The 23,319-nt window shown below is 58.6% G+C and overlaps 1 protein-coding gene across 1 annotated transcript in view; it reads right to left on the bottom strand.

Moving 5' to 3' along the window:
* MYO15A (myosin XVA) overlaps positions 1-23,319 on the bottom strand; it is an 83,072-nt gene that overhangs the window by 36,467 nt on the left and 23,286 nt on the right. Inside the window, exons 19-38 of the mRNA XM_029911272.1 lie at positions 22,878-23,003; positions 22,599-22,676; positions 20,967-21,121; positions 20,448-20,493; positions 18,705-18,829; positions 18,229-18,346; positions 14,614-14,789; positions 13,601-13,742; positions 10,909-10,990; positions 9,947-10,077; positions 8,659-8,754; positions 7,687-7,922; positions 7,008-7,186; positions 6,299-6,371; positions 5,543-5,734; positions 4,742-4,854; positions 4,214-4,305; positions 3,126-3,246; positions 1,697-1,758; positions 1,095-1,247 (exon numbers count right to left, since the gene is read on the bottom strand). Coding sequence (XP_029767132.1) covers positions 1,095-1,247; positions 1,697-1,758; positions 3,126-3,246; positions 4,214-4,305; positions 4,742-4,854; positions 5,543-5,734; positions 6,299-6,371; positions 7,008-7,186; positions 7,687-7,922; positions 8,659-8,754; positions 9,947-10,077; positions 10,909-10,990; positions 13,601-13,742; positions 14,614-14,789; positions 18,229-18,346; positions 18,705-18,829; positions 20,448-20,493; positions 20,967-21,121; positions 22,599-22,676; positions 22,878-23,003 — 2,496 coding nt within the window. The remainder of the gene's footprint in view (positions 1-1,094; positions 1,248-1,696; positions 1,759-3,125; positions 3,247-4,213; positions 4,306-4,741; positions 4,855-5,542; positions 5,735-6,298; positions 6,372-7,007; positions 7,187-7,686; positions 7,923-8,658; positions 8,755-9,946; positions 10,078-10,908; positions 10,991-13,600; positions 13,743-14,613; positions 14,790-18,228; positions 18,347-18,704; positions 18,830-20,447; positions 20,494-20,966; positions 21,122-22,598; positions 22,677-22,877; positions 23,004-23,319) is intronic.

Here is a 23,319-nt window from a genome sequence, read left to right on the forward strand (position 1 = left end):
GTCCATGCTAATGAGAATAAAAGGAACTACACACAACCTATGGGAAACAGGGTACCCCCATATTCTGGGGAGACACAATACAAATAAGGAAAAAGAGGGTTGATACTTTCACGCACAGGCGCAGAGGATGAGGTACAGACAGAATCGCATGATAAAAGAGGGTGCCCAGAGTGGGAAAATTGAGCTTCCTATGGGAAAACTCCAGCAGAAGCCTTCCCTCTCCTGATAATCCAGGAGAGCCCTGTCAGACTCTAACACTCTCTAGGAGGAGGTGTGTACAACTGTAGCTATAATTTGTGCCTGGACAGATGTAGGATGTATCTAGCCTTGGATACTCATAATGCTGTTGGTAGCGTTAATACAATTGATAAAAGATATTAGACATTGTTCTTGTGAATATCCGTGTTTCTTTCCTTGGTTTTCACGTGTTCCTAGCAGCTCTAGATCTGAGACTAGTGGCAGAGGTAACTCTGTTGAGCCTGCCGCCACCGGAGCCGAACCCACAGTGGTGTAATACGCCAGCCCTAAATTCACTTTCAATACCAAGAAAAGGCTACTCCTAGCACCGCACTGGGGCCAGCAGTCACTCCGTGGGGAGTCCATCTCCCCCACTCCCTGGGGTTTCTATTTCTCTCCTCACCCCCAGGACACACAGCTCCAGGGAGGGTCCATAAAAGAGGGCTGGGGCCATGCCAGCCTATGAGAGAAGAATGAGATGGGAGAAACGATGACCCTGCCTGGGAGCCTGCCATCCGGTGTCCGGCAGCACTCGGCCTCCCTGGAGGGCAGCCTCACACCTTCTCAGGGCTCAGCCGCCCCCAGGGGGGACACGTGATCTGCCAAGAGACGCAGGGTCCTGTCCAGCCCTGTTCTACTCCTCACCGGGGCTGGGTTGGGCTCATTAGCCCTCAGGGAAAGGCTATAAAAGGGCCGGCAGCCAGATGTAACGTCCTAGAAGTCAATCCCTTGCCTGCTCGTCTTGACACTCACAGCGGAGAAAAGGGATTTTAGGGCCATATGGTTAACTTCTTGCTCTGAACGCAGGCTGGGTGTGTTCCCATCCCCCCCAGCAGGGGCAGATGAGACAGACCCACCTGCAGCAGCAGTGCCATGCCGGGCGCGCTCTGGACTGTGCTGGGGGCTCGGTCGGCAGGTCTGGGGCTGGTGGCCTGGGAGGCGTTGGGGGAGACTGTGCCATCCGCCTGCTGCTGCTGCAGAGCCGTCGCCTGCCTGGTGATCTGACGAGCCTGCGCCGCCGAAACGAGGGAGCGGGTGTGAGCACAGGCTGCGCGCTGCCCCATGGCCGGATTCCACCGCATCCTCAGACACCCCCTCGCTCATCCCAGGTGCTCCCATAGGGCAGGACAGAGATGCGAACCAGTGGCCAGGCCCCCTTCCTCCAAGGCTGCTCCAAATCTCCAGCCCCAACCACATTCCGCTTGGGATGGGAGGGGAGTGTTAAACCCTGACGTCCTTGTGGCCTGTCATCTCTACCGCCCCTTAGTGCCTGGGGCCTCTGCCCGCCCCAGCGCCCCAGTCACTATCCCGGGCAGGGATCTGACACATTTTGAACTAAGGCACTGGAATCGGCAAGGGAAAAGCCCCACAGCTCCTGCAGTACTGACATGCTGCTGCGTGTGCTTTACACCTCAGCGCTGCCCCCTACTGTGCCCCCCAAGTCCCCGGCCCCACTGACCCGGAGCAGGGCCTGCTGCTTGATGTGGTCGCGCTGCAGCACCAAACCGGGCTCCTGCAAACCTGCAAATGCAAAGAGGAGGGAGCTGGGATGAAACCAGAAACGGAAGCGCTTGCCAAAGGCCGGCGGATAGAGCTGCTGCCTGGGCGTGCGCAGAGAAGGGGGCAGTCCAGCAAACGCGGGAGCCTGGAAGTGTGCACACAGCTTCGCTGGGGCTCAGATACCACAGTGACGGGTGTAGGGCATGGACCTGGAGAGGACAGAGTGGCTGGGAAAGCAGGGGCAGGGTGCACAGCCCAGGGACAGGGGAGCGCCTTGCATTGCTCTCACCTGACCCCTCTAGACCGTGGCTTCAAAGGGAGCCCTCTCCACCCTTCCTTGGCTGAAGGCCCCACGCTGGTTCACAGTGCTGCCACCCCTTACCAGCCGAGGCTGGATCCTGTCTGTACCGTGTGCCGAGGAGCCACATTTTCTGCAGCAGGACGGCTCGCTCACGGCCCATCCGACCGTCCTGCGTGCAGCAATACGGGCATGTTGCTCCCAGAGGCGCCTGCGTTCTGGGCACCACCCCTCTTCGTGGGAGGGATACGGGAATGCCCTTGGCTGGCAGGCTGAGATCTCCACACACCCCACTGAAGCCCCCCACCATTACTCCAGTCCCAGCTTTCAGCCAATCACCTCAAAGCTGGGGGTGGAGTGGGGACGTGGGTAGTTAAGACTCATTTCAAGCCTCAGAAGGGGAAGGCCCCATGGTCACTGAGCCAGCCAGCCCCACTGAAATCAGGTGGGACGGAAGGGGCTACATTCCCCTTCCTAGTGATTACAACTTCCCTGAGGAAATCTGGCCCTAGCGTACCCCTATAGCTTCTCTTGGCGCTGTAGTAGCCACCCCTGGGCGTGTTCAGAGTCCCCTAACACAAGCAGCCCTCTGCTCACAGGCACAGGGCAAGCAGTCTCCCTGCAGCTCCTTCTGGCCACAGATCTCACACTTCCACACACCTGACCTCGCCCTTCCCAGCTGTGCGACCTAGTGAATAGGACACTGGACTGAGACTTAGACCTGGGTTCAAGTTCCGGCTCTGCTCTGCCACTGCTTTGCTGAATGACCTTTGGCGAGTCACTTCCCCTCCCATGCCTCAGTTTCCCCATCTGTATAATGGGGACAGTGATCCTGCCCTCCTGTGTAAAGCGACTTAGATCCATGGATGAAAAGTGCTAGGCATGAGCTAGGTATTACGATTATTATGATCGTCATCCCCACTGTGCAGATGGGGAAACTGAGGCCCAGAGCAGGGCAGTGACTTGCCTAAGGTCACCCAGCAGGCCCGTGGCAGAGCTGGGAATAGAGCCCAGGAGCCTTGCGCCCTGCAGAGTCCTGCTCTGGCAGGCATTGCCCTGTGCAAGGCCAGGAGGCTCTGCCCACACTCACCAGTCTGCTGGGGCATCTCCATGGGTGCTCTGGCACTGCCTTGGTCCACATTGCTGCCCCCACCTCCTACTCGGCCGCCTCCTTTCATCTTCCGGGAGACAGCAGCCGGCTTCTCCAAGTCCTGGCACGGGAGAGAGGCGGGAACAGAGCAAACAAAGGTTCGAGGGTGGCAGGGGCGGGAGCCTCGGTGGCAGGCTGGAAAGTGATCCCAGCCACGGCAGACGAGTGCCAGGGAACATCCAGGCCAGGGAGATCGAGTGACAGCTCCTTCCCCACTAACGCTGCAATCGCAATGGACAGGTAGGGAGCCAAAAGCCAATACGGCTGAGGCGTCGTAACAACTCAGGTTTCATGCCTCCTAGCTTCTCCCGGGGTAACTCGTCCCCATGCCCCCATTCGGGGAGCCCACCTAATGGTTCTGCCTAGATGAGGGTGATGGCTCCATCCAGCCCTCTCAACTGCAATGTAACTGATCCCCTTCCCGGGGCCTGCCACCTGGCACAGCACAAGAGACAAGAATAAACTCCAGTAACATAATAGCGGGTGACGTTTATACAGCAGCTTTCATGCCACTCCCAAAGGGCCACCCCTGCTATGGAAATGCAGCCACCTCTGGGGTGGGAAGGGAAGCGGGAGAACAGAGGCCACCCAGCTTGGATTCTCACCAAAGAGCTGTGGGATCATAGGGGCCCACACAGGTGCTTAAGTGCCAGAGACTTAAAGCTGCAGTGCTTCCAACCTGGTGCTTAAGCCATTCGGCAGAGACAGCAGATTAAACCCGTCAGCCTTGCTGACACTGGGCAGGGGGCCTGGCTAGCAAACATAGACTCTGCTGCCCCGTGAATCTAGCCCCAAAGAGTTTTCTGCTGTGGTTCATTCCCTTCTTACACCCAAGCGCCTAAGGGTCCCGGGGGGAAACTGCTGCAGTTAAGACAGGGACTCCCTTGATCTATCTATGGTCCTTGCCTGGGCCCCATTTCCCTAGTCACTGGGCCCCCACAGTCCTTAATGACACCTCCGTGAAGTAGGGCCGGGCTCCCAAGCCCCAGCCGTCCTTCCTCTCATTCCCAACAGGGAACTGTCCTTACCCCATTCCCATAGGACAGGACCGGGTCAAACAGACTGTCCAGGTAACGATCCAACCCCTTGTGTGTTCGAGCTTCGCTGACGGTGTCGGAATCTGCTGGCGGGGTCACAACAGGCAGAGGAAGAGTTAGCCGAAGAGGAAGGTGTTGGCTGACTAGTGCCTACTGCTTCCAAACGCTTCCCGGGTTCATGGGCTAATGGCCCGTAACCGCGAAACTCCCTGCACTCCAGAGTCTATAGCTGGATAATTCCATGGCCATGGTGACATTAACATCTCTGCAGGCTAAAGCGGGGGTGACCAAATCTCATGCTTCAGGGCATCGGGTCAGGAGGGCCCTCAAACCCCCCTCCCCTACAGAGACCAGGAGTGGTCAGGTGCATTATGGGAAGGGTTGCCTTTTTCTAAAGCCCCAGGCCAAGATGATTTTGAGCTGGATCCTGAAGTGAATGGGAGTTGCACTGCTCTGTCTGTGGAAAGAGGGGCCCAGTCTGGGGGGAGAAGGCTGCAGGAAGGCGAGTTTGACTCTTACCACGACTGTAATATCCATCTGAGTCAGGGGTGTTTGGAGGCGGCAGAGTGGGGGCCTTTGTGAGTGGGGGAGGAGGGACTTCCTCGTCCGAATCCAAGCCTTGTCCGAATACTCTACAGAGAAAAAAGCGGGGGGGGGGGGGCATAAAGAGGGAACAGCTGTTTAATCTCCACCCTTCATTGGTTTCTCTTCATCTGCTGGTGACTGCAGGCGGCTGCTGGCATCATCGCTGCTGGAGACCCGCTGAGATAGAGACCCTGCGTGCAGCCGGCTCTGAGGCAGGGCTAGGCTGAGGGTCCGGCAATGGGCGCTCGTCCCACCCTGCCCAAACACTCCGGATCTCGCAAGATTTCTGCCCTTCCAGGCGCCTAAGATCAAAGCGAGCCAGTGGCCCTGCTGTGATAAGATCCCAGCTGTTCCTGGCTCCCAGGCCTATGCTCCGCTCCCTCCAGAGGCCACACCTCCCTCCAGAGGCCACACCCCCTCTTCTGGCCACGCCTCCTTCTGATGGCCACACCTCACGCCTCTCAGAAAGCATTTGCAGTGCATGCAGTGGTACGTATATTGCACACTATGCAGCTGAATGATCGGGAGCTTCAAAGGGGCCCAGCGCTCTGGTAGCTGTCCCTTTAAAAGCAGAGCTGCTGTGAAGGGCATCCAGATGCTCCAAGCGGCTCTGGAATAGGTCTGCACACTGGGGATCTGGGGTTCTGACCTCCCCCACAGCCGCTGGGAGCTCATGGGCCCCCGGGCCCGGCCAGGCTCTCCCCTCTAGGCTACTCAGCATCCCCGGATACCTACGTGCTGGCGGCGCTGCTGCCCTTGTCCACCCGCTCTGAAGCGACGATGAAATAAGATTTCTGCTTGGGGAAGCCCCTGGGCAGCTCCAGGTCGGAAACGAGGTCCAGGATGTAATCATGGCCAGCCAGCTCAGCCCACTGGGCGCCATCCTTCATGGAGATGGACCAGCCCCTCCAGCCTTCCATCAGCCCCCTGCCGGCAAAGCACAGCGTCTGAGCCAGGAGAGCGCACTCCTGAGGGGGGACGCAGCGAGGAGGAGACAGAGCAGGCCCAGGGCAGGCCTTCGTGGGGTGAGCCCTGCCTGCTCAACCCCACCACTAGGCCAGGCCCTGGCCCTGGCCCTCCATGCATCGAGACCCAGCAGCAGCCCCCCAACACGCACCCACAGCTGCCGAAATAGAACCAGGGCCCACCAGTTCCACAGCCAGCAGCTGCTGCGATAGTCCACGGCCCTGCTGGGGAAGGACTCATTGCTTTGCGCCCGAGACGCTGCGTATGGCTAGAGATGGGGCCTGAACCAGCCCTCTCGGGCCCCAGATCCGTATGCACCCTGCCCATTGGGACTCTGGATCCAAATTGTGTAGCGTTAGCTAGTCATTGCTTCTTACTTGACTAGAGAGCCCCAGCCTAGCTGGCTCTGCCTAGCACAGCGTGGGCCAAGGGCTTCCACAGTCCCTGTGGGAAACGGAGCAGACAGATCCATGGGGCAGGTGGTCGGGACGCCGGCCGTCCCCAGCAGGGCCAAAGCCCCCCTACCTGTGCTTCAGCACGTCCCCTGCCAGCTCCTCCCCTGTGCTCCAGGAATGGATGGGGCAGGAGAAGTAGTCACCTGAGAAGTTAAGAGCAGACGGTCAAATCGCTGCATGTTACCGAGCAGCCGAACCCCAGCCCCGACCCACGCACCCCCCACCTGGAGTCCGTTTGGGTACGTGGGGCAGTGAGCGCGCACTGGCAAAACTGCCCCCGGGGCTGGGCAGGGAAAGAAGGGCATGGGGAAGGGATGGAAACAGAGGATGGTTAAGGCTAAATGAGGGCTGGGGTGCACCCAAATGTTGGACTCCCCCAAATTACTGCGCCCCCACTCCTTCACCCCCCATCCCATTTTCCCCTTGCACATCGCTTCCCAGTCTGCCTCTGCCTCTCAGTCCCGATCCCCCTGCAAGCGCAGCGGCCCAGCCACCAGCCTCCCTGCTTCCCCCACGCCCCCGCACTCTAGGGCCAGTTCCCCAAGATCCTGGCTTTATCCACCCCCAAGAGCCCAGACTCTGGGCCACGTTCTGTCTTCACTAACCCCTGTGAGCCCCCACTGAGCCATGGGGGTGTGCGCGGAGTGCCAGCCAGGCCCACCAGCGTCTGGCCCACCAGGGCAGTGGCATCACCTCTCCCTGCAGCCGCCCTCGATCCCCCTGACCCCCCGGGCTGAGTCTTGACCAAGGCCCCTGGGTTCGTCCCAGAGGCCCCTCACCGTTGAAGCAGTAGACGTCCAAGGCCATGCTTGCTCTCTGCCTGTTGGCTGTCCACTCAAGCAGCGACGGTGGGTAGGCCCGGGCCGCCTCGGGGCCAAGCTGGGACCTCAGCATGGCCTGCATCAGCTTGTGCTGGCACACCGGCTTGTAGCCATCAAAGGCGTAGTCGGAAACAAACCTACACAGGAAGGATGGACGCCGTGGGAGGGGGCTGGGCCAGCAGGACACGCATCTGCACAGTGAAGCAGGACCCAACCTCCTTTGACTTTCACTGACTCGTGCTCTCCAGGCAACGCCATGGGTCACTTGGAAGCCCTGATGGAGCCGCGAGGCAGGGGCATGTCTCCGGCTGCGCATCCAACAGCCCCAACCTTTCCAGGTGCTGATGGAATACCCTGCGCTTAGTGTGAGTGCTGATGTCTCCCCCTAGAGGCCAGCCCAGGGATTACAATAGCCTACTGCTGCCGCACAGCTAAAGGAGTTCCTGCTTTAGCTCAAGGGGTACAAGCCAGAGGTTTTGGGGCGGAGGGTTGCAGGTTTGAGCCCTGCGGAGGAGCTGTATGTGCGGATGCCCTTGATTCCCATAGGGTTCACTGGCAGCTAAGGGGGCTAGAAGGAGGGATGTTCAGCCCTGTCCCATGGGCTCCCTCACGGCCTCTCCCCAGCCCCAGTGCTCACTTGAGCAGGTGTTTCTCCAGGCCGGCGGAGGGGGCAAAGCCGCTGAGGCAGGCGGCCAGGAGGAGCCAGCCCCGCTCCTCGTTGTTGACGTTGGTGTTGCGCCACACCTGGTTAGCGATCTGAGCCAGGATCTCATCCCGCAGGCCCGGCGCCCAGAGCCCCTTCTGCACGATGTAGTTCCCAAACAGGCTCTCCGGGGTGCCGCCGAGGTGCGGGTCACCCATGAAGCGCAGAATCTACCGCGGGGAGAGGGGCCAGGAGATGTGGGATACCGAGCAACGGTCAGAAATCTCTCCTTCCCTTCCCCCAACACAGACAGGCCTCCCCCCTCTTTCCAGGGGTGCCCCCGGACATCTTTCTCCTGGGAGGCATCATCCCATCTCCATGGAGCCATCCGCGCTGCAGCTGCTGGTCCCAGCGCCTGCCTTTGTGCCCAGCCTGCCCTGGTGCAGTGTCACTCCCCATCCCTGAGAGGGGACAGGGCTGGCAGAGCACTGGTGCAGGAGCTAGCCCTCCTCCTGAAGAGCTCCCTGTCCCAACCCCACCACCCTGGGCTCTGAGTGGGCTGGTTTCACCCCTTTGGAGATGGTGGGTCAAGATCTTTAGCATCACCCGTCATGGGCGCTGGGCTGGTGCTGGAGAAGCCACGAGGTCCCATAGCAACGCTGTGAACTCCTGGTGGTCTTTTTTTCTCCATCCCTGCTGAAAGGCCCCTCTGAGCATGTGCCTATGGCCAGGACAGCAGAGTCAGGCCAGGGATCAGGGGCTGGAGGCAGGACCTGAGGGGGCATCCCAGGCCTCCAGCCCAAACTGATTTATGGACTTATGCCCATTAGCCATGAATCCTCCTACCCCTTGGCTGGACGGAGCCTTGCTCCCTTCCCTCTGCAATCCCCAGACCACAAGGAGACGCTCTGGACAAACCAGAGGCCTTGGGGATGAGGCCAGGAGATGCTGTGAACACCAACCTACCAGCTTGAACAGACTGAGCGCTTCCTGCACCAGCTCCTCCTCCAGCTGGGTCAGCGGGGACGCCAGTGGCGCGGTGAGCATCCCGAACGACGGCTCCTGCGGGGCAACAGAGGACAGGCGCATTGAACCCCGCTGCAGGGGTTCGGCAAAGCTCAGGCTATGGGCAGCCATGAAGGCCAACGATGGGCAAGGCCCGTTGAAAGGTCCTGGCTGGAACGATCATTGGTGACTAAAGGAACGTTACAAAATCCCCCAGCACCGAGCCCGGTGCGTTCAGCTGGGAAGTGAGGGAGGTAGGGCAGCATCCCGCTGTAGAGATACAGAACGGTCTGTCAGACAGCAGCCCCACGCGGGCGCACACCACTTCCACGAGACAGGCACAGGCCAAATGCCGAGCGAGGGGCCGTATTCTGCTCTCAGACGCAGAGTGACTCCATCACTCCAGGAGCAGCGCGGAGAGCAGGACCCAGCCCCTGGGCACCAGCAGATGCCGTGCACAATCTCCTGGGAAGAGAAGCGTGTGAGTGAGAATTCGATGACGACAAGATCTTCCGGACAAAAATGCAAACGTCTGCCTGTGGCTTGTGGCATCCTGCTGCATGCGTGAGACCCGAATGACAGGCCGGACTAGAACAAAGCCGGCTCGGATCCCGGCCCGGGCTGAGTGAAACCCAGAAGGCACATGGCACGCACAGGTCAGGGACGTTGATTCGGTGATCAAAGGGGAGCCAGTAGCACAGAGAAGCATGCTTCCTTTCTCCAGTCGTCTGATTTTCTCTCAACCGAGTCCCTTTAAGCTCAGGCCCATTCACAGACGCTACAATCTGCCTGGAGGGAGCCCTTTGCATCCAAGCCTCAGCATCCTGTGTGCTCATTGACCCGGTGCTCAGCATGTCACAGGATCAGGCCCCTCCTAACTTCCCTGGGAGGTCAGTAAGCACCATCAGCCCCGTTTTGCAGCTGGGGAAAGCAAGAGGGTAAGTAACTTGCCCAAGGTCACTCGGCGAGTCGATGGCAGAGGCGGGAAGAGACTCCAGCAGTCCTGACTCCCAGGCCCCTGCTGTAACCACTTAACACTCCCTCCCTGAGCTGGAGGAGAGCCCTGGAGTTTGAATTCCCAGCACGCTCTCTAACTCCCAGAGGATTGACTCCCTCCCAGAGACAGGAATAGAATCCAGGTGTCCTGGCTCCCGGTCCCAGCTAACTACTGAGCATCCCTCCCTCCTTCTACTGCCCGTTCTTTCGAGGGCGCGGAGTGGCTCAGGGGGCTGCTCGGTGCGTCCCTTACCTGGAAGTGGACCCGCACATACTTGGCCATGGGGTAGTTGTTGATGTCGAGTGGCAGGGTGAGCCGGGAGTCCGTGTGCAGTTTGGGCGCAGGGACCGGAACGACGCACTGAGCATTCACCGGCTTGTGAGCTGGGGGAGAACAGAGGCACCAGGAGTCAGTGGGGTCGGGAGGAGGAGAGGCTCCAGCCCCTGCCACTGGCTTAGGGAATAAAGGTGGGCAGCAAACAGAAGCTCCCTGGGGTGTCTCAGCCTGGGATCCTTCGGCTCCAGGGCAGGGCAGAATCAAACCCATGTTGGTGCAGCCAGGAGGCTGGGCTGAGCTCCTTCTGGGGGCAGGGCAGAGACAGCGCTTGCTGACTCTCTCTGGAGACGCCTAGACCAACGTGGCCCAGCTAAACCTCACAGTATCCCAGGGGGAAACTGAGGCTCAGAGGCCAATGACAGAACTGGGAATAGAACCCAGGCATCCTGAATCCCGTCCCGTGCTCTAACCACTAGACAGCTCTGCCTAGGATCGAGTGTGGTTGGCCCCCTGCTGCCTCCTCTCTGGGAAGGGGTCCCTCTAGTTGCCGACTTGGTCATGATAACAGCTTCCATCTCTAGCCGGTTTTTCTCCCTGAGGGTCCCAAGGCATTTAACAGGCTGGGGGACAGGTCCTTTTTCTCCACTGCACCCTCGTGACTCCCATGGGGTGCTAGGGGTGCAGTAGTTGGCTAGAATTTGACCCCCCTAGATTTAGGGAGCTCCTCACCTACCACTGCAGGGCAACCACCTCTGGGGTGGAGTCTGGCATCTGAGCTGCACAAGAGCAGGCAGACGCTGAGCAGGGCAGTCTTATGGGATTGTCTGCAGAGACAGGAGGCCGGTGCTGGTGAAGCTGACTTTGCTAGTGGGCCTGGATCCCCTCTGGACCGTTCCCAGCTGCTCGGACCCAGCCCTGTGTGGGAAATGAGCGCTTACCTGCCGCCAGCTCCAGCAGCCCCGCTAGCTCAGCGGGGACTTCCAGGTGCGTTACATCCACCACCTCCCTCCTGGTCAGCTCCTGAGAGCAGAGCACAGAGACCCCCATCACCGTCCATGCTCTCCTCCGGTGCTGAGCTGGAGCGCTGGATGATCTAACAGGCTCCCCCCGCATCACCTCTCCAGGTCCAATCCCCTGTGCGGGGGAAGCGCAGGCTGGGCTCCCAGAACCCAGCCACAGCAGGGTCCAGAGATGGAAAGACGGCCACCTGCTTCGCTCAGCCGGGCCCTGAGCTCTTCCACCATCCCAGCCAAGCATAGGGATGAGGGTGAGTCCAGCTGACGTGGGCAACAGCAGAACGTGACCCAGAATTGTTCCAGTGGGCAGCTACCGTAACCCCACCCCCAGCCCAGGCACACCTCACCCACCACACAGCCCAGCAGGGACACACACACACACACACACACTCACTGAGTGGCACTGGCATGCACCCTCCACAGACGTCCAACATGTGCCCTCTACCCGCATCAGCATGCATCCATCACACCCACATACCAGTGCACTCACGCACCCGCCACGGCATGTGCTACACACACACTTCACACGTCCACGCACCAGCAGGCGCGCACTTGAGGCCACCAGGCATTACCTGCTCAGCCTTTTTCTTCTCCTCCTCCGCCCGCCTGCGAGCCTCCTCCTTCCTCTGAAACCAGAGCACATTGGCACGTGGAGAGCAGCAGCGACACACACCCAGCCGGCTGCTGTGCGAATGGCTCCGGTTGCCTGGGCCGGGTCGCTTGCCCGCTAGGAATCTGGCCGGGATGGGAGGGGCGTGGGAGGATGACGCGGGAATGAAGCCAAACCAGCGGGATCAGAGTTCTGTACCGTGAGGTACAGCAGGCTGGGCTGGTGGCTGGACAGCACATGGACACGCATGACCTGCAGGGGCTCCCCTGTTGCCAGCACCCCCTCGGCAGAGCGGTGAGGGGGAGCCCAGCGTTGGGATAGCAGGGGGGGGGCAGGTTGTATTGGGGGTGGCATCAGCAGAGCTGGGTGCGGGAAGGGTGCCCAGCCCCTGCCTGCACCACGCCTGGCTCTATTCTCTCCCTCTCCTGAGCGCTCAGCTCCACCCTGGCGAAAGGCAGCAGGAGACCAGCCAAGGGGTCCATCGGTATCAGAAGACAGCCCAGTGCCCGCGCACAGGCAGGCCCTGGGAGTGGGCACCAGGATCCCTCCTGCACATGCACAGAGGCTGCCCCTACCTCCCCTGGGCTCGTCCCGTTGCCCTGCTAGGCTGGGCCGGACGCTCTGGCTGGTTACTCACCGTGTCCTCGCCATCCAGCTGGAACCGGACGCTCTTCATGGGCCCCGACTGGCTCCCGGGGGCCCAGTGCTGCTACTGCTGCCGGGCCTGGGGCAAGGGATGTGCCAGTCCCTGCACAGCTGGCCGGGGCGGGACTCGCTGCTTTGAGGCTGCTCTGTTTGTTTGCCTACAGAGCTGGCTAAGCCAGGGCTTAACCCATCCTCCTGCGCCGGCACTCGGGTGCCTGGCCCGGATCCCCGCCCCCAGCACAGCAGCCAGAGAGTCTCTGCTCTGAACTGGGAGCACTGGGGGCCAGATGGTGAGGAGGGAGCCAGGGGCAGGGCTGGGCATTGGCACAGGCAAGGCAAGTGGCCACTGGGGGCTTCTCACCCTGGGGGAGCGTCTCATACGCTCTGCAGCTCCCAGCCCTCCATCCTTCCCTTAGGCAGGGGGGTCAGGCACAGCTGGATCTGCGCCCCCACTGCAGGCTACCCCGAGCTTCCCGAGTCCCCAGCCAGCAGGGGAACACACACCCCAGCCAGCACCACGGGTAAGAAGATCAGACGCCCCTGACAGCGGACCAGGAGCATACATAATGCTCTGAGTTCCAGCAGCTGGCTCTGGCCCACAGGATCCTGCCCTGGCCACGGGAGTCCAAGATCTGAACGCCATTCCCTCTGCAATCTCACATCTCTCCAGGGGCTTCTGGGCACGTGCCAGCATCGGGATCTCAGACCAGTTCCTGGCCCATGGGACAGCCAGTCCATGCCCCTGTGTTGGCGGGGCAGGGAGCAGACACACTTTCAAAGACTCCAGTCAGGTTTGGGTGAATTCCGTCCATGTCGGTGTCTCCCACACGTCTGGTCAGAGTCACACCCGCTGTGCACAATGACACAGCGCCGCTGGCCCTGTGCAAAGCGGCTGTCACTAACACCAGCCCCGAGTGGCACAGGCCCATAGCATTCAGACCGTTTGACTGCACTATCGCCACACAGCGCAGGAGCCAGGACACGACAGGGGATGGATCACTCGATAAATTGCCCTGTTCTCTTCACTCCCTCTGGGGCATCTGGCGCCGGCCACCATCGGAAGACAGGATCCTGGGATAGACGGACCATTGGTCTGACCCAGCTTGGCCGTTCTTATGTCCTTACTTCTGCCTGGGCGACTGGTAACGACCCCCCTACACTAAATACACTCTGGATTTTCTGGGTGAATTTGGTGCTACAGAACAAGCTAGAGACAAGGACAGACAGTGCAAGCTTCTGCCAGTGCCCCTCAATCCTGACCTGCTATTCCACCCCTGAGCCCCCCACAGTTCTGCTGTTGCCCCTTAGTCCTGACCAACAGAGCTCCCTGCAATACAGGCCCACGGCACATTGCATGACCCCCTTCCCTCCCATCCCCTCCCCTGCCATTCCGCCGCGCCAGCCGCTTGCTCTCACCTTGAGGTACCTCCTGCGATTCACGTACATGTGCACCAGGGACCTGAACTTGATCAGACTCTTCCTCAGCCGCTTGTATCTCTGCCTGCAGGGGACAGCAACCCCGTGGTTAGTGGGGGAGGTGGAAGTCTCTACGCCGGGCCCCGTACACGGATCCCAGCCCAGGGGGAAGACCCCTGGCACTGCCCAAGCAGCAGGAACAAATAGCTCAGCTTCGGGAAGGTGGGAAGTCAGGCACAGGGAAGGGACTCTGGGCTCCACCTGACCAGCACTGGCCATAAGTGCGTGACACCGGAGTGCTCCCATGGCACCGAATCAGCCTGTCCCCTGTCTGCTGCCGGATGCTCCCAGTCCAGCTCCCCGTCCTCCCCTCCCCAACTTCTGTCTGGAACGGTTAGGGAGAGAACAGAGATTTTCAGCCCATCCTCTAATTACAGTCGGCAGCCTGGCTCGCTTGCAGGTGCCCCGCTGGTTTGGACTCTATTACCCGAGGATTCTACATACATGTAACATGTAGGCTGAGGGCCCGAGCCAAACCCCACTGATGTTGATGGGAGTCTTGCCAATGGCCTTTGAATCAGGTCCTCGGGGGGTGGGGGTTGCCATGGGGTGAAAGGTCATGCCTGCTCCGTAGGCCCTGACACCAGGGGAATGGGGGCAGATTCTCCCCCCCCGTGTTTCGTTTTGGAACGTGCCCCCAATAGTCTATGCTCTGCCCATTGAAACGGTTTGGCTTTGCCTGGATCCCGCCTGATCCCAAAGCTCAGCGTAGGGCCACTTGAAACTCAGCCCAGGGGCGCCCCGAAGGGCTTGGGACCTTGGTGTGGGCTTTGGCCCAGCCTTGTCCCCCAGTAGCTCGTCCCCACAGCCCTTCCCAAGCAGGAGAGTGAGCGGCTGGCTGGGCCCCTGCGTGGCAGGGCAGAGCGGCACCCCGGCAGTGCCCCGCCCCCCAGCACCTGGCCAGGTAGCCCCGGGACTGGCTTTGGAGGAGGATGATCTTGCGGCGCAGCGAGCGGAAGCGTTTCTTGATGAAGAAGGCGCGGGCGTAGTGCTGCAGGGTGAGCGCTGCCCGGTGCAGGGCACGGTCCCGCTTGCTCTCCAGCAGCTGGTACAGGTGCTCCTTCATGAACAGCTGGCAGCAGGGAGAGAGAGAAAAGGTATCAGCGCCCACCCCTGCGGGAGGCAGCTTCTAACCAGCTCACCCACCTACCCAAAGGACACCAGCCAGGCTGGGGCTGATCCTGCTCCTGCCCCAGCAGCTCCCACTGACCTCCAGGGGAACTCTGCCTGGCCCAAAGCTTGTGGGCGGGAATGGAAAGACTCTTGTTGATTTCAGTGGGGTCTGGGGCAGGCTCTATGAGAACTAGCAAAGTAGGGTTGGGGAGGGTTTGGCTTAACCCTCTGCCCCGCGTGAGCTGCATGCAGATGGCCACAGGACATCTCGTTATCCCACTCTGCGGAGGGGCTGCATAGCAAGACAACCGAGTCTGGACGCCAAGGGGTCGATAACACAGGGACACATGGCTGTACGGTCGGGCACCACAGTGGTGGCCCAGGGCATCCGAAGACGCAGGTGTACGAGCCAGGGGGGCACTCATCAGTTTCCATCCCGCGGCAGGTCGTGAGCGGAGCCGGTAGGGGAGGAGAATGTGGCCTAGTGGACCCCTCACCCATGAGCCCAGCAAGCCCAGCTCCCTGGCTGCGCTTAGCTGAGGTCACCCAGCTAGGGCTCTCCTTGGCACACCAAGGACTCCTCTCACCTTCGAAAGCTTTGCCCGCCAGTGACCCTCCCTGTGGGCGAGGAGAGCTGACCATTCAGCCCCTTAGCGCCGCTCCTTGACGTGGCCCGGCTATGGGAGAGAGGGTGCATCCCCCAGGCGAGTGTGCACTGCTTCCGCAGCAGCCTGGGGGCCCAAGTTCTGACCCCCCCCCTCGTGTAATCAGGGCACCAGGGGGCCAGTTTGGCAGCAGGATTTTCAGGGCTGTATCAGGCCAAGAGTACAGTTACCATGCAGGGTGCCAGCAGTGCCCGCTGCCAGTCGGTGTCCCTTTAATGCCAGCTGTAATCACCCTTGCTATGACAACGTCCGTTTCCAACTCCCAACATGTCTGGCTATCAAAGAGGCCGTGGACACTACAGCAAAGGGCACGTCTGAATTTCCCCATCGGGATCAGAGCCGACAGAGCATCACACACCGACGATACGGGCCCTAGCACCAGCCGGGATAAACCACTGGGCCCGGCAGGCGGGGTGTTTCTAGGGGACTAGATCATGCCTTGGGCAGTGCTGTAAGACACGGGGACAAAGACCCAGGGACTGAATCCCCAGAGAGATGCAGACACTCTAAAAAAAGCACTGCACACAACACAAAGTCTGCGGTCTCTGGGCTCAGCCATAGCAAATAGCTCCCACAGGAAACCCACCTGAAACAGGGGAATGTTTGGGGATTCCAGGACCACCCTGGGGGCAGCAGAGACAATAACCCCCCCGCCCAGCGCTGGAGACGGCAGCAGATTTGGTCTGTGTAACGCCTGAATGATCTGGGGAGGGGGGAGCCCGCTGCTTTGTTCAGCTCACAGCACAATGGGGCTCTGAGCCCGACTGAGCCCTCTGGGTGCTTCCAAAGGACAAGGAATAACAAACGCCAGCAATGACAGCTCATTCGCGGTGCCGTCAGCTCACGCCGTTTCCACGCAAGGATTTCAGCTGGGATTGGAGCATGTCTGGCGAGGACACGAGATGCTCCCGCTCTCTTGCCAATTTCAGCCCTGCCTGGGGGGGCACACATCCCCTGATTGGCTGCCTTCCCCACTGCCCCGCCTCCTGGGGAAGGGCAGCCAATCGCAGCTCCCGCAGATGCAGGCAGAACTCCCCCGTTGCTCTGGCCCATGAACCAAGAGGAGTTTTTTGGGTAGGGCTGAGCTGCTGGGTTCTATTTGCTTCCTCCTGCCCCTCCCTCCTGTGAGCACTGGGTCAGTTTGCTCCCTGCTCTTCCCCCTCCCCCCCATCCCTCTCGATCCTTGCTACACCAAGGCTGAGAAGCGGGGCGGTGAGGAGTCCCTGCACCTGCAAGTGAGGCTGCGGGTTGTGGGAGCAGAGTTGATGTGGGGCTGGGGGAGGAACAGAGAATTCATTCAATAGAATTTGGGGTTGGGGAGAAGCTCTGCACCATCAAGCAACAGCAAGAGCTTCTGCAGCAGAGCCAGAACCACCTTACTGGCTACACTAATTGTCCCATATATCCCGGGGGGGAGCAGGGGGATATCACACACTGTAACTGCCCCACACGCACCCCAGGGAGGGGGCAGGGGCCAATCACACATTGTAACTGCCCCACACGCACCTTGGGGGGGAAGGGGAAGATCACACACTGTAACTGCCCACATGCACCCTGGAGGGGGTAGGGGGAGATCACACATTGTAACTGACTCACCAGCACCTGGGGGTGAGGAGTAGGGGGAGATCACACACAGTAACTCCCCCACACACACCATGGGCGGGGAAGGGGAGATCACACATTGTAACTGCCCCAAACACATCGGGAATTCAAAAATCAAAGCCAAATCAAAAACACAATATAATATTTTTTTTAAAATCTCATAATAATGGGGCCAATCACGTGATAGTTGGGGGGTCTGACTCATGCTTTTTGAACTTCTGGGGTTGGCGATACTGACTTCTGGCCTGGATTAGCACCCTTCTTCCAGGAGGCCTCTGGCAGGCAAGAACTGATGAGATTCCTACAAACGAGTGTTGCACAGTCTGGGCTGGATTATTATTATAATGAGCATTATTATTATTTGTATGGCGGTAGCATGTAGGAGCTCCAGTCAGAGACCAAGACCCCACTGTAGCAACACAGAACCACACACAACCCCTGCCCCAAAGAGCTTCCAATCTAAGCCGAAGACACAAGACAACAGATGGACGCAGACAGACAGACAGGGCAGCCCCAGGAAATATTGTTAGGGTTAGAGTTTAATTTCCATATCGTGCACGTGCTAAAAGTGCATGTGCAATGGTGTGCACGGCGTTGCTGGGACTGCAATGCAAGCAGGTAAGCGTTCATGCGGAGAACCCACTCTGCACACCAGGGGCCACTGGTGAGTGCAGTTACTTGATTCACAAGTGCAGTGCCACGTGCAAGCAGGGCATGCCGTTCCGTGGGCATGGCTGCACGTGCCCGCTGCGTGGGCACAACTGAAAATGTGACCTCAGGCCCGTCATTACGGTTTGGGATTTTGCACTGTTTGCAGGCGTTGACCCTAACAGTCCACCAACCTTGACAAATGTCGCCCGGCCGCCCCGGCCCTTCCCTGGAGTGGCTGGTTCATGCAGGGGAACCTCCAGAGGTAGCTTCCCCTGCCAGTCCCTGCAAACAGACCCTGTGGCCCACAGGATACAAATGGTGCAGGGTTCCCCCAGGCTGAGACATCATCCCATTCCCAGCCAGCCATAAGCCCTCACCATGGGCAGGATCCGTACAACATCCTGCCCTTGATTTCCCTTCCCCTGTCCAGGCTACTCAGACAAGCTTGGCCATGGTCAAAGGGAAAAGCAACAGCCGTACCTTGCTGACTCCAATGCAGTACATGGTGGGACTCACAGCACACAGCTTCTTCAGCACCTCCACGCAGCTCACACCATCTGGGGTGATGCCAGGCCGGATATCTACGAGGCACCTGTACCTAGAGAGCCCCGGGAGCACAGTTAATGCATGAGATCCAGAGACTCAAGTCAAGTCAAACCCTCTTGAGTAATTCCACCCACATCAGAGCCAAGAACAGGGCCCAGAACAGAAATCCGGGAGATGTGCTCCCCGGTACTCATTTAAATTAGAGAGGGAGGAGACCTGTTAGGAGCCGTCTGCGGGGGGGTGGGGGCGGGGACTGGATTGCTCCCTACAGTGCGCTCCCCCTGTGTGGAATCTACCTTGCCCTCCCTTCCCACCACTCCATCTGCTCGAGCTCACTCTTGGGAAATGCCCCTTCCCACCCGCATCCCAAAGCTTCTCAGTCTGGAATCTGCAACTCCAGGCAGCAGCACCTGTCGATGAAGATCTGGAAGGGGATGCGAACCGGGAAGCCCTCTTTGCGGATGCGGATGGTCTCGAGGATTCCAGAGTACCGGAGCTGGCTGCTGACAATGTCCGCCTCGAAGACAGCTGGCTCCTGAGCAAGGGGAAAGGCGGCGGGGGGGTCGTGACAGTCTGGCTTTAATCGCCTGTTCGAGCCAAAGGGGGATCGGGCAGCGGGGACCAGACAACTCGTGAGTGAAGCAGGAGCGAGGAAGACAGGGCTGGTGGCTGTGTGGGGACAATGCAGCATCCTCGGAGCTTCGAGTCAGCAAAGCACTCAAACACACGCTCAACTCCAGGCCACTGACTTCAGCGGGACCTAAAGCTACACATTTACTTAAGAGCTTTGCTGAGTCGGAGTCTAGGTGCAGGGAGTGTCATTGGTTGGGGAGAGGTCTGGGGGAGAAGAAGGCAGTGAGGAGGAGGAAGCTCTTGCTTACGAGACAGCATGGCTAGAGCATCGCATTCCTGATGTTATTGAAATGCTTTTGTGCAATTCATCTGCTTGCAAACTTCCTGCTACCGGCAACTAAAGCCGGATCTCCAAGGGGATTCTCCTCTCTGGACAGGGCTTTTTCGCCTCACTCTTTGTGACAAAGTGTCAAGCAGCACGTTTGCAAAGAGCTTATATCTGCTCGGCTGTGACAAATGCTATTCCAGGAACAAAGTGGTTGGTGCCACCCCGGCCGGATGTGTCTTAAGCGGCCAAATGCGCAGTCTGTGTGGTGATATTAAGGCTTATAGGCGCTCACAATTCCAGCCTCTAGAGGGCGATGTGATCACACACACTTAAGCAGGCTGGAGATTCCACCCAGCGGAGGACATTTGGACACACATTGCGTGAGGTCAGAGACACACCTCAATGCAGCGCGTTATCGGCTTTCTGGCCCAGCAGCTGGCTCTTCTCTCAAAGGAAGCCGGGAGGGTAACCGGGAAAGGGAGTGGGTAAAGAGCAGGAAGTGTGTTTGCTCGAGAGCAAACGAGCCGGACAATGGGTGAGGTCCAGTCTCGGTGCATTGTCTCCCTTCGTTCAATGAGACAGGTGCAGGCCAGACATCTCACCAAACGGCCTTTGGAGCGATAGGATCCAGGCTGGGGAACAGTGTCACTGGAGCTGCCAATGCACTGCAGGCCGTGTGGCACAGAACTGAAAGGCACTGGGCTACTAGCAGCCCCCTCCCTTTACAGCACCCCTCCCACTGTGACCCCAGCCAGGGTTGGGCGCACTTATCGCAATGCCCATACGGGACACCCATGCCTTACTCCCTGTGCTAAGAAGAAGCAGGATCTAGTGGGTAAAGCCCAGGGCTGAGAGTCAGGAACTGCAGCTTCCATTCCCGGACCCCGCCACCGGCTCACAGGGTGGCCTTGGGCATGTCACTTTGGCCCCCGTTTTTAAAAGTGGGCTCCCTTTGTGGATGCCTTGCTAGGCCGTGATGTTCAGAGGTGCCGCTGAGCACCCACATCTCCAGCTGACGTCAGAGGGCACTGCCATTGCTCAGCACAGGAACAAGAGCTCTAGGGACACCTACCCCCTCTCCATACAGCCCGTTCCCCAGCCCACCATTTCCATCGTGCCCAGGACTAATAGAAACAGGGAGGGAAGGGGGAACTCCCTCTCCGGGGTTATGTCAATGAGACGTGCCCTTGGCACTGCTAACCCTGCATCCGGCCCCCACCACCACCACCCCAGCTGCGTGGCGCGTTCTTACCTTCTTGTTGTTGGGTTTGAGGCAGCGGACGAAGAACGGGTTGCACCTGAATCGGAGAGAGAGACACGTTTATCCGCTGGGGGAGCTGAGACAAAGGAACCCACGAGCTTGGAGGCCACAGGGCTTTCCGGGAAGGGCTGCGAGGTCTCTGCTGCACACGGCGACCGTGAAAGCAAGCCGAGTAGCTGACCAGCTGTCTTCCCCACAGATCATTCTGGGCACGTCAGCCACGCCGGCAGGGATTTTCCAAGGCACCTAACTCCCCTAGGCCCCGTGAGAGTCCTGGCTTCTGGTTCTGGAGACCAGTGTATTGCAACTATGTGGTTACAATGTCCTGGAAAGATCCCTTCCCTCCGTGTTCCAGACCAGGACTCTGTGGGGCGACTCTTTGGGCAGGTCTATACCCCACTCCGGAATGTGGAACGATGAGGAGCTGCCGGATCTTTCCCACCAGCCCGTTTCCCCACCCCCGAATAGGCAATTTCTGAATTCGTTTCTTTAAGCTCCCTGCTCACTCACCTCTCCATCTTCTCCACCAAGTCCAGGAGTGACTGCTGGAACTTAGCTGCCACCGTCGGTGCTTTATACCGCCGGGTGACTGTGCTGTTCTTCCCCATCATGGTCCTCTGCTGGGCCACCAACTGGGCGTGGCCGAAGAAGAGGTTGGCCACCACCTTGGAAGGGAGGGGCGTGGTTAAAAAGCAGGATGGACTAGGGCTCTGTTGAGATGTTTTCTGTGGTGTTGCCTAGTGGATAGAGCACTGGACCGGGACTCAGGAGGCCTGGATTGATTCCCAGCTCTGCCACTGGCCTGCTGGGTGACCCTAGGGAAGTCACTGCCCCACTCCGTGCCTCAGTTTCCCCATCTGTACAATGGGCATCATGATACTGACCTCCTCTGTGAAGCTCTTTGAGATCTACTGATGATAAGAGCTAGGGGTTATTATTGTTTCTTATGTCCACAGTGTATCCTCAGAGGGTTTAACGCTTAAAGCACAGGAATGGGAGTCAGGACTCCTGGGTTCTTTTCCCAGACCTGTCACTGACTTCCTGTGTGATCCTGGGCAGGTCACCTCCCTGCTCTGTGCCTCAGTTTCCGCACCTACGAGATGGGATCACCCATACTGTGTCCTCATGGGATGCTGGGAAGCGTATTTGTTTTTTGTCACGTGATCTGTCGGAGATACTCAGACCAAAGGCGCTATGGAAGAGCAAAGCGCTATCGGCCAAGTTAGCTGGAGTGAGACAGGGCAAGTATGTCAGGAATGAGTGGAGTTCAGTGGTTGTTAAAGTATTTGTCTCTAGCATCTGCATATGAGTATTCTTCAAAATCCTAGAGTGGCCTCGTCTGTTACATTTGATCCACCCTGCCCAGGAGCACTGTCTTGGGGGAAGGTGGTACATTTACAAACCACGTTGGCCAACTTGCCAGGTGGATTAACAAGTGCCCATAGGTTGGCAGGTGTATCCGTGTTCTGGGTTACTCACAGACCTCTAGTTCCAAGTCCACTCACATCCACACAAGCTTCTAGAATGGACTTCAGCAGCTGGACAAATTCCTGGGAAACCTATTATAGAGACCCTTCCTGCCCCAAGCCCCGGGGAAGAAGGAGGTGACATCACAGGCCTTCTCTAGCTCCGATTTCCATGATTCAGCCTCGGCAGCCAGGACTTGCATTGATTGGCAGAGAGCAAGCTAAACAAATACTGCCCAGAGGCATGACAGAGTTCCAAGGGGGGAAATCACATGGCAGCCCCGTGAACACTGGAGGAGCTAATTACGTTCACTGCAGTCACTGCTCCGAGTGGGAAAGGGAGTCCCGCCAGTGGCAGTACATGTAACAATAACACCCAGCTCTTCTCATCCGTAGACCTCGACGCACTTTACAAAGGTCAGTATCATATGGGGACACTGAGGTCCAGAGAGAAGTCTATTCCTGATAGGCCAGAGACAGAGCTGGGACTAGAATCCTGATCTGACTCCAGTCCACCGCTCTATCTAATAGGTCACACTGCCTCTTATAGAAAATGCAATCCTGCTGTACCATACCATCAGGCAACCCCCAGATCCATCACTAGCGCCCTCCCTGCCACTCTCCCAGCCAGCGCCGCCAGCAAGGGCAGCAAAGAGAGGCCAGCGTGAACTCTTACTTTGGTTTTGCTGTTGACAAAAAGGTCCAGAACATCCTGGCGAACTTGATCATAGTTTTTATCCAGGAACTTGTGCACCTGGAAAAATAAACAGATCCCTCCCCAGTTAGTCAAACCCATCGGGTATGACATGGAAGATCTAGAAATGAAGGGCCCCTGGAGTTGTGATTTACACCAGCTGAGGATCTAGCGCTCGCTGGACAGCTGTGGGAAAGAGAGCCAGACTGGCAGTTAAAGAACACCGGTCCTACTCCGAATCCCAATTCTCCAGCCACTCACCTGGTAGGTTACTTTGCCAGCAAAGTGTTTGATGGTGAACTCTGGGAGAGGCATCTTTGGTTTGGTGTATAATGCATTGGAGCCGTGGTGGTAATGACACTTCTGGAGGAAGGTATGGTCTGTGGCCTGGAAGTAGGAATAGGGGTGCGGGGTTAATTAGGCAACCTGACTGCCTGCAGGCTACAGCCACAACCACGCAGCCTCACTGTTTCTAGCCAGCCTTTATCACCGTTTAACCAGCCCCCGTGGACTGCTCTGCATCAGCAGGCAGCCAGATCGAGGGCTGGATGATTATATGAGCATTGGTAACACTGGTAGCCATTCATATTAACTTTGGGGTGGGAAAAAATGTCATGCTTCAGGGCATGTAAACTGATAGCCTGAAGTGTCAGGAAGGAACTTCTGATACCTGCACTCATCATCACCATGTTCAGTATTGGCC

Source organism: Terrapene carolina, unplaced genomic scaffold, assembly GCF_002925995.2.
Source record: "Terrapene carolina triunguis isolate 2854851 unplaced genomic scaffold, T_m_triunguis-2.0 Scaffold93, whole genome shotgun sequence".
Lineage (NCBI taxonomy): Eukaryota > Metazoa > Chordata > Testudines > Emydidae > Terrapene > Terrapene triunguis.